Raw genomic sequence first — 10,802 nt, forward strand, 5'->3', positions numbered from 1 at the left:
TATAGTGCCCAAGTGCCCAAAACCCAAAGCCCAAAACCCAAAGCCCAAAGCCCAAAGCCCAAAGCCCAAAGCCAAATGCCCAAAGCCCAAACCCCAAACCCCAAACTAACATACATGTACGTACTTGAGTCTTTAAATATTTTCATTAACTATTTACTGTTTGTGATTGATTATTACTAAAATGTAATATAAAACATTGTATTTACTACCTACATGTTAATCAAAAAACGGATATTTATCTTGAGCTCTATTCAATTGTAGCAACAAGAATTGTATAAAGGTTTATTTTCTAAAAATTTGTTATTCATGACATTACTGCCAGTAGTCACAGTCTGCATAATTATAGTGCCCGAGTGCCCAAACCCCGAAGCCCAAAGCCCAAAGCCCAAAGCCCAAAGCCCAAAGCCCAAAGCCCAAAGCCCAAAGCCTAAAACCCAAAGCCCAGAGCCCAAATCCCAAACCCCTAACCCCAAATCCCAAACCCCAAACCCCAAACCCCAAACCCCAAACTAACATACATGTACTTACTTGAGTTTTTAAATATTTTCATTAACTATTTACTGTTTGTGATTGATTATTACTAAAATGTAATATAAAACATTGTATTTAGTACCTACTGGTTAATCAAAAAATGGATATTTATCTTGAGCTCTATTTAATTGTAGCAACAAAAATTGTATAAAGGTTTACTTTATAAAAAATTGTTATTCATCACATTACTGCCAGTAGTCACAGTCTGCATATTTATAGTGCCCGAGTGCCCGAATTCCCAAAGCCTAAAGCCCAAAGCCCAAAGCCCAAAGCCCAAACCCCAAACCCCAAACCCCAAACCCCAAACCCCAAACTAACACAGATGTACTTACTTGAGTCTTTAAATATTTTCATTAACTATTTACTGTTTGTGATTGATTGTTACTAAAATGTAATATAAAACATTGTATTTAGTACTTACATGTTAATCAAAAAACGGATATTGATCTTGAGCTCTATTGAATTGTAGCAATGAGAATTGTATAAAGGTTTATTTTATAAAAAATTGTTATTCATGACATTACTGCCAGTAGTCACAGTCTGCATAATTATAGTGCCCGAGTGCCCAAACCCCAAACCTTAAACCCCAAACCACAAACCACAAACGCCAAAGCCCAAAGCCCAAAGCCCAAAGCCCAAAGCCCAAAGTCCAAAGCCCAAAGCCCAAAGCCCAAAGCCCAAAGCCCGAAGCCCAAAGCCCAAACCCCAAACCCCAAACCCAAAACTAACATACACGTACTTACTTGAGTCTTTAAATATTTTCATTAACTATTTACTGTTTGTGATTGATTATTACTAAAATGTAATATAAAACCTTGTATTTAGTACCTACATGTTAATCAAAAAACAGATATTTATCTTGAGCTCTATTTAATTGTAGCAACAAGAATTGTATAAAAGTTTATTTTATAAAAATTTGTTATTCATCACATTACTGCCAGTAGACACAGTCTGCATAATTATAGTGCCCGAGTGCCTAAACCCCAAACCCCAAAGCCCAAAGCCCAAAGCCCGAAGCCCAAAGCCCAAAGCCCAAACCCCAAACCCAAAACTAACATACACGTACTTACTTGAGTCTTTAAATATTTTCATTAACTATTTACTGTTTGTGATTGATTATTACTAAAATGTAATATAAAACCTTGTATTTAGTACCTACATGTTAATCAAAAAACGGATATTTATCTTGAGCTCTATTGAATTGTAACAACGAGAATTGTATAAAGGTTTAATTTATACAAATTTGTTATTCATGACATTACTGCCAGTAGTCACAGTCTGCATAATTATAGTGCCCGAGTGCCCAAACCCCAAAGCCCAAAGCCCAAAGCCCAAAGCCCAACGCCCAAAGCCCAATCCCCAAACCTCAAACCCCAAACTAACATACATGTACTTACTTGAGTCTTTAAATATTTTCATTAACTATTTACTGTTTGTGATTGATTATTTGTAAAATGTAATATAAAACATTGTATTTAGTACCTACATGTTAATCAAAAAAAGGATATTTATCTTGAGCTCTATTGAATTGTAACAACGAGACTTGTATAAAGGTTTATTTTATAAAAATTTGTTATTCATGACATTACTGCCAGTAGTCACAGTCTGCATAATTATAGTGCCCGTGTGCCCAAACCCCAAACCTTAAACCCCAAACCACAAACCCCAAAGCCCAAAGTGCAAACCCCAAACCCCAAACCCCAAACCCCAAACCCCAAACCCCAAAACCCAAAGTAACATACATGCAGTTACTTGAGTCTTTAAATATTTTCATTAACTATTTACTGTTTGTGATATATTATTACTAAAACGTAATATAAAACATTGTATTTAGTACGTACATGTTAATCAAAAAACGGATATTTATATTGAGCTCTATTTAATTGTAGCAACAAGAATTGTATAAAGGTTTATTTTATAAAAAATTGTTATTCATCACATTACTGCCAGTAAGCACAGTCTGCATATTTATAGCGCCCAAGTGCCCAAAGCCCAAAGCCCAAAGCCCAAAGCCCAAAGCCCAAACCCCAAACCCCCAACCCCAACCCCCCAAGCCCCAAACCCCTAATAACATACATGTACTTACTTGAGTCTTTAAATACTTTCATTAACTATTTACTGTTTGTGATTGATTATTACTAAAATGTAATATAAAACATTGTATTTACTACCTACATGTTAATCAAAAAACGGATATTTATCTTGAGCTCTATTTAATTGTAGCAACAAGAATTGTATAAAGGTTTATTTTCTAAAAATTTGTTATTCATCACATTACTGCCAGTAGTCACAGTCTGCATATTTATAGTGCCCGAGTGCCCGAACCCCAAACCCTAAACTCCAAACCTTAAACCCCAAACCCCAAAACCCAAAGCCCAAAGCCCAAACCCCAAACCACAAACCTCAAACCCCAAACCCCAAACCCCATACTAACATACATGTACTTACTTGAGTCTTTAAATATTTTCATTAACTATTTACTGTTTGTGATTGATTATTACTAAAATGTAATATAAAACATTGTATTTAGTACCTACATGTTAATCAAAAAACGGATGTTTATCTTGAGCTCTATTTAATTGTAGCAACAAGAATTGTATAAAGGTTTATTTTATAAAAATTTGTTATTCATCACATTACTGCCAGTAGTCACAGTCTGCATATTTAGAGTGCCCGAGTGCCCAAACCCCAAAGCCCAAAGCTCAAAGCCCAAAGCCCAAAGCCTAAAACCCAAAGCCCAGAGCCCAAATCCCAAACCCCAAACCCCAAATCCCAAACCCCAAACCCCAAACTAACATACATGTACTTACTTGAGTTTTTAAATATTTTCATTAACTATTTACTGTTTGTGATTGATTATTACTAAAATGTAATATAAAACATTGTATTTAGTACCTACTTGTTAATCAAAAAATGGATATTTATCTTGAGCTCTAGTTAATTGTAGCAACAAGAATTGTATAAAGGTTTATTTTATAAAAAATTGTTATTCATCACATTACTGCCAGTAGTCACAGTCTGCATATTTATAGTGCCCGAGTGCCCGAATGCCCAAAGTCCAAAGCCCAAAGCCCAAAGCCCAAAGCCCAAAGCCCAAAGCCCAAAGCCCAAAGCCCAAAGCCCAAAGCCCAAACCCCAACCCCCAAACCCCAAACTAACACACAAGTACTTACTTGAGTCTATAAATATTTTCATTAACTATTTACTGTTTGTGATTGATTGTTACTAAAATGTAATATAAAACATTGTATTTAGTACCTACATGTTAATCAAAAAACGGATATTTATCTTGAGCTCTATTGAATTGTAGCAATGAGAATTGTATAAAGGTTTATTTTATAAAAAATTGTTATTCATGACATTACTGCCAGTAGTCACAGTCTGCATAATTATAGTGCCCGAGTGCCCAAAGCCCAAAGCCCAAAGCCCAAAGCCCAAAGCCCAAAGCCCAATCCCCAAGCCTCAAACCCCAAACTAACATACATGTACTTACTTGAGTCTTTAAATATTTTCCTTAACTATTTGCTGTTTGTGATTGATTATTACTAAAATGTAATATAAAACATTGTATTTAGTACCTACATGTTAATCAAGAAAAGGATATTTATCTTGGTCTCTATTTAATTGTAGCAACAAGAATTGTATATAGGTTTATTTTATGAAAATTCGTTATTCATCACATTACTGCCAGTAGTCACAGTCTGCATAATTATAGTGCCCGAGTGCCCAAACCCCAAAGCCCAAAGCCCAAAGCTCAAAGCCCAAAGCCCAAAGCCCAAAGCCCAAAGCCCAAACCCCAAACCCCAAACCCCAAACCCCAAACCCCAAACTAACATACATGTACTTACTTGAGTCTTTAAATATTTTCATTAACTATTAACTCTTTGTGATTGATTATTACTTAAATGTAATTTAAAACATTGTATTTAGTACCTACATGTTAATCAAAAAACGGATATTTATCTTGAGCTCTATTTAATTGTAGCAACAAGAATTGTATAAAGGTTTATTTTATAAAAATTTGTTATTCATCATATTACAGCCAGTAGTCACAGTCTGCATAATTATAGTGCCCGAGTGCCCAAACCCCAAAGCCCAAAGCCCAAAGCCCAAAGCCCAAACCCCAAACCCCAAACCCCAAACCCCAAACCCCAAACCCAAAACTAACATACATGTATTTACTTGAGTCTTTAAATATTTTCATTAACTATTTACTGTTTGTGATTGATTATTACTAAAATGTAATTTAAAACATTGTATTTAGTACCTACATGTTAATCAAAAAACGGATATTTATCTTGAGCTCTATTTAATTGTAGCAACAAGAATTGTATAAAGGTTTATTTTATAAAAATTTGTTATTCATCATATTACAGCCAGTAGTCACAGTCTGCATATTTATAGTGACCGAGTGCCCGAACCCCAAACCCTAAACCCCAAACCTTAAACCCCAAACCCCAAACCCCAAAGCCCAAAGCCCAAAGCCCAAAGCCCAAAGCCCAAAGCCCAAAGCCCAAAGCCCAAACCCCAATTCCCAAACTCCAAACTAACATACATGTACTTACTTGAGTCTTTAACTATTTTCATTAACTATTTACTGTTTGTGATTGATTATTACTAAAATGTAATATAAAACATTGTATTTAGTACCTACATGTTAATCAAAAAACGGATATTTATCTTGAGCTCTATTTAATTGTAGCAACAATAATTGTATAAAGGTTTATTTTACAAAAACTTGTTATTCATCACATTACTGCCAGTAGTCACAGTCTGCATGTTTATAGTGCCCAAGTACCCAAAACCCAAAGCCCAAAACCCAAACCCCAAAGCCCAAAGCCCAAAGCCCAAAGCCCAAAGACAAAAGCCCAAACCCCAAACCCAAAACCCCAAACCCCAAACTAACATACATGTACTTACTTGAGTCTTTAAATATTTTCATTAACTATTTACTGTTTGTGATTGATTATTACTAAAATGTAATATAAAACATTGTATTTAGTACCTACATGTTAATCAAAAAACAGATATTTATCTTGAGCTCTATTTAATTGTAGCAACAAGAATTGTATAAAAGTTTATTTTATAAAAATTTGTTATTCATCACATTACTGCCAGTAGACACAGTCTGCATAATTATAGTGCCCGAGTGCCCAAACCCCAAACCCCAAAGCCCAAAGCCCAAAGCCCAAAGTGCAAACCCCAAACCCCAAACCCCAAACCCCAAACCCCAAACCCCAAACCCCAAACCCCAAACTAACATACAAGCACTTACTTGAGTCTTTAAATATTTTCATTAACTATTTACTGTTTGTGATTGATTATCACTAAAATGTAATAAAAAACATTGTATTTAGTGCCTACATGTTAATCAAAAAACGGATATTTATGTTGAGCTCTATTGAATTGTAACAACGAGAATTGTATAAAGGTTTAATTTATAAAAATTTGTTATACATGACATTACTGCCAGTAGTCACAGTCTGCATAATTATAGTGCCCGAGTGCCCAAACCCCAAAGCCCAAAGCCCAAAGCCCAAAGCCCAAAGCCCAAAGCCCAAAGCCCAAAGCCCAAAGCCCAAAGCCCAAAGCCCAAAGCCCAAAGCCCAAAGCCCAAAGCCCAAAGCCCAATCCCCAAACCTCAAACCCCAAACTAACATACATGTACTTGTTTGTTTGTTTGTTTGTTTTATTTCATCAAAAAGTATGAAAACAGAAAAAAAAAGAAAAAGAAAAGAAATAATGATGAGGCCCAAACTGCGCAGTAGCATTGCTAGTCAAGGCGCTGGGCCACAAGTTAACAGCAAGCAGCCAGAAACTATTTATTCACCGCTCAACAGGTACAGCTTGAGGGCACGTCTAAAAGTGGGCATACTCACAACCCTACGCAGTTCATCAGGCAGAGCGTTCCATTGTGCTGACTGCTGGTATGACATTCTGCGATGACCCGAAGCAGATTTAGAGGGAGGTAGCTTTAGATTTAAGGAAGAGCAGCGAGTGGGATATTGATGAATGCGATGTGATTTAAGGCTGTAGAATAATTGATGAGACGCGATGAGAGTTCGAAATTTATAGAGTTTATTCACAGTCAGTATTGAAGATTTTTGAAAAAGTGGGCGGGTGTGTTCTAATTTAGGTTTTTTATGTAAAATTCGGAGAACTCGTTTTTGTAGAAGTTGAAGTTTGTTTAAGTATTTACCTGGGGCGTTTCCCCAAGCCTCAATACAGTAACTGAATTTAGAATGAATAAATGCGTTGTAAATTAAAACCAAAATTTTGTGGGGTAAATACCTTGAGCATTTATATAAGAGTCCTAACAAAGGTCTAACACTATTAAAAAGTTTTTCTATGTGAACCTTCCATGATAAATTTGTATCAATGTGAACACCCAAAAATTTTACACTTTCGACTTGGTTTAAAATTTTACCATGCAAAGTTAAAGCGGTCCTGGGGAATTCATATTTATTTTGATTGTTTTTTAATATCATAAAGTTTGTTTTGTCTACATTTAATGTTAGTTTGTTCATAGTACACCATTTTTGGATTTCATTCAGTTCATTATTTACTGCAGAAATTTGCTCATCTAAGTCTTTGGATTCTAAAAATAAGTTTGTATCATCGGCATACAAAATGGGAGTAAAAACTGTTAAAATCTTTGGTAAATCGTTAATATAAATTAAAAAAAGCGTAGGGCCAAGTATGGATCCCTGGGGAACACCACATGTAATGCTTAGTTCATCAGAGACAGATTGTCCAATAATGGTGACTTGCTTTCGTTGAGAAAGAAAGTTTTCCACCCATTTAATAGAATTCGAACTAAACTTTAGCTGTTTCAGCTTATATAAAAGAGTTTGGTGATCAAGGGTATCAAAGGCTTTACTAAAATCAAGATAGCCTCCGAGTACGGATTTCCCATCATTAAATGCTTTTAAAATTTGATTTGTGAATTGAGTAAGAGCTAGTGTAGTGTTTTTATTTTTCCGAAATCCAAACTGGTTTTCATGAATCAAATTATTACTTTCTAAATATTGCATTATTTGTGTGTTCACGATCTTTTCCAGTATTTTGCTTATGACAGGCAGTATTGAAATAGGCCGATAATTTGAACAAAGCTTTACTGAGCCTTTTTTAAATAAAGGTTTTACTTTGGCTATTTTAAGAGCTTTTGGGATTTGGCCACTTTCTAAAGATTCATTAATTAATTTTGTCAAAGGATTGCAAATGGAGGAACAAGCAAGCTTTAATAGCTTTGCTGGAATATTATCTAAGCCGGTAGCTTTTTTTATATTTAAATCTTGCAAATATGCTTTCACCTTGGTGCTATCAACTTTTTTAAATTGAAACTCTGGAATTGACAGATTACTGTGCAATAGTATTTTTTCTTCTTGAAAGGTATTACCAAACGCTTTAGCTAAATTGGGTCCAACATTTACAAAATAACTGTTGAAATGGTCGGCAATACCTTTTTCATCTTCTAAAACCTGGTTTCGATCGTCAATAATTAATTTAGGCACCGGTGATGTTACAGTGCTTTTTCCTAGTTCCTGATTAACAATATTCCATAAGTGTTTAGCATTTGAGGCAGCCTTAAGCTTCTCTTCAAAATATTTGGATTTAGAAAGCCGTAGAGCTGTTGTTAGGTTGTTCCTAATTTTTTTGTATTTATTTATTAATTTCATGTTTAACGGAGAATTTAATGTTCTGCGATATAGATAATTTTTTCTTTTTATTAAGTCTAAAACCTCTGTGGTAATCCAAGCTTTTCTTTTTTGGTGTTTTGCCTGTGACTGCGAGTTAAAAGATTTATTGGGTGCATGAGTATTACAAACATGTAACAAACTTTGTAAGAAGGTATCATATTTTTCATCTAGTGTTGATTGGTTGTTTAACAAATGGTTCCAGTCAAGGTCTGCCAAATCTCTCAAAAACGAGTTCTCATTAAATTTTTTGTAATCCCGGAATGAAAAGCTTGCGCTGTCAAAAACATTCAAAAAACGTGAAGGGCTATCAATGTTAATGAAAGTTGGTAGATGATCGCTTAATGGTGTGTACAACGTGCCTGACACAATAATGTGGTTATGAAAATTAATGTTTATATGGTCCAGACACGTATTTATTCTTGTAGGAATATTTATCACGTTTACAAACGCATAGTTGGAAAGAATATTTAAATATTCTGAAGAGGTATGACTTTCTTCAAGAGTATTTATGTTAATATCTCCTACCATAATATGATTAGATGAAGGTGATATAGATTGAAGATAGTTGTCCAGGTCATGCAAAAAGTCACTAACACTAGCACTGGGCTGCCTGTAAACTACCGTCATGGTAAGACCAGTCTGAAACATGCCAACAACCCCACCTCCGACAGTGAAAGTGACAGCCTCCGTTCCGGCCAACTCAACCGCGACGCCAGCCACCCCACCAGCAATGCCACTGCGCAGGTAGACTCCAACACCACCACTTCTTGTCTTACGTTGAACGCCTAAAAATATATAACCATCCAGGTGATAGAAAGATATTTCATGATCATATATAAAAGTTTCAGTAAGACATATTATATCAATTGGTTTACTAGTGCTGTACACAATAGATTCAAGATGAGAAAAATTCCTCCGCAAACTTCTAATATTAGCGTTCAAAATAGTCAAAGAGTTAGGTGAAAAAGTATCAAGTTTATCAAGATCATAATCAGTGCATGTTATGTACATATCCATAAATCTACATTTCTATGCTTATATTATAAACAAAAATTTATACTAGTTTCAGTGTGTCTAAGTCCTGTTCAGATGAGATTTCGATAGCATCGGAATCCGGAGTCTTCCTTAAGTAAATCTTTTGCTTAAATGTCCATATAAACCTATAACTATGTTCCTTTTTAAAGTTTCTAGTCTTCCAGAAGAGTTCATTTTGTGATCGGCTAAGAACTTCGTTGATATAAATCTTTGCTTTATCTGAAAATCCAAGAGAAGACGTATCCTGAATGTTCCTGCGATAATCGATGAAAAACTTGTCTCTTTTGCTGGTGTGTAGAAAACGAATTATCACTCGTGATGTCTGGCGTATACGGTACATGTTGTCAATGTCTAACATTGGGTTTATGTAGTCCAATTTCAGATTTTTTAGAATCTTTTTGAAGCCTTCAAGTAAATTCTCATCTTTAGAATGTGGAATTCCATTCAATTCAATGCATTTGCCACGGGATGCCTGCTCGCTAGCATCTACCTTCCCGCTTAAACTATCGAAAGAGTCAAGCTTTTTCTCCACATTGGCTTTAGATTGTTTTAACTCTTTAACTTCAGCTCTTAGGTCACTAATTTCTTTACTGTGGTATTCGAACGTGTCTTCAAACTCTGCTGTTTTGCGTTCAACCGATGTAATTCTTACATTGAACTCACTGAGTTGAGAGATAATGACATCTAGCTTTGAATCCAGTTTCTTAAATTTCTCATCATCCTCGATAATCGCTGGTGATGCAGACGATTTACTTCCTTTTGGTGGCATGTTCTGTATATATTATCAGATCTCTTTAGCTGCTTCTTGATAAGAGATGTATATTTCTTTCAGTATGCTTGTGTTCATCAAAGCTATGTTGCTGAATAATTATCAGATTAGGAGAGAGCTTGTAAATACACAACCTTCTCATCTGACTGCTACAGCTGAGCTGAACTGAACCTACTTACTTGAGTCTTTAAATATTTTCATTAACTATTTACTGTTTGTGATTGATTATTACTAAAATGTAATATAAAACATTGTATTTAGTACCTACATGTTAATCAAAAAACGGATATTTATCTTGAGCTCTATTGAATTGTAACAACGAGAATTGTATAAAGGTTTAATTTATAAAAATTTGTTATTCATGACATTACTGCCAGTAGTCACAGTCTGCATAATTATACTGCCCGAGTGCCCAAACCCCGAAGCCCAAAGCCCAAAGCCCAAAGCCCAAAGCCCAAAGCCCAATCCCCAAACCTCAAACCCCAAACTAACATACATGTACTTACTTGAGTCTTTAAATATTTTCATTAACTATTTACTGTTTGTGATTGATTATTAGTAAAATGTAATATAAAACATTGTATTTAGTACCTACATGTTAATCAAAAAAAGGATATTTATCTTGAGCTCTATTGAATTGTAACAACGAGACTTGTATAAAGGTTTATTTTATAAAAATTTGTTATTCATGACATTACTGCCAGTAGTCACAGTCTGCATAATTATAGTGCCCGAGTGCCCAAACCCCAAACCTTAAACCCCAAACC

At 35.0% G+C, this 10,802-nt stretch overlaps 1 protein-coding gene across 1 annotated transcript; it reads right to left on the bottom strand.

The window, feature by feature from the left end:
* Positions 1-9,285: 9,285 nt before the first annotated feature.
* On the bottom strand, positions 9,286-10,035 carry LOC137410107 (uncharacterized). The gene has a single exon (XM_068095691.1). It carries the CDS (start codon positions 10,033-10,035, stop codon positions 9,286-9,288), a length of 750 nt encoding a protein of 249 aa, XP_067951792.1.
* Positions 10,036-10,802: the final 767 nt, after the last annotated feature.

Source organism: Watersipora subatra, unplaced genomic scaffold (assembly GCF_963576615.1).
Source record: "Watersipora subatra unplaced genomic scaffold, tzWatSuba1.1 SCAFFOLD_84, whole genome shotgun sequence".
Lineage (NCBI taxonomy): Eukaryota > Metazoa > Bryozoa > Gymnolaemata > Cheilostomatida > Watersiporidae > Watersipora > Watersipora subatra.

Coding starts and splice junctions, on each gene's coding strand:
- LOC137410107 (XM_068095691.1), bottom strand. CDS start 10,035: ATGCCACCAAAAGGAAGTAAATCGTCTGCATCACCAGCGATTATCGAG.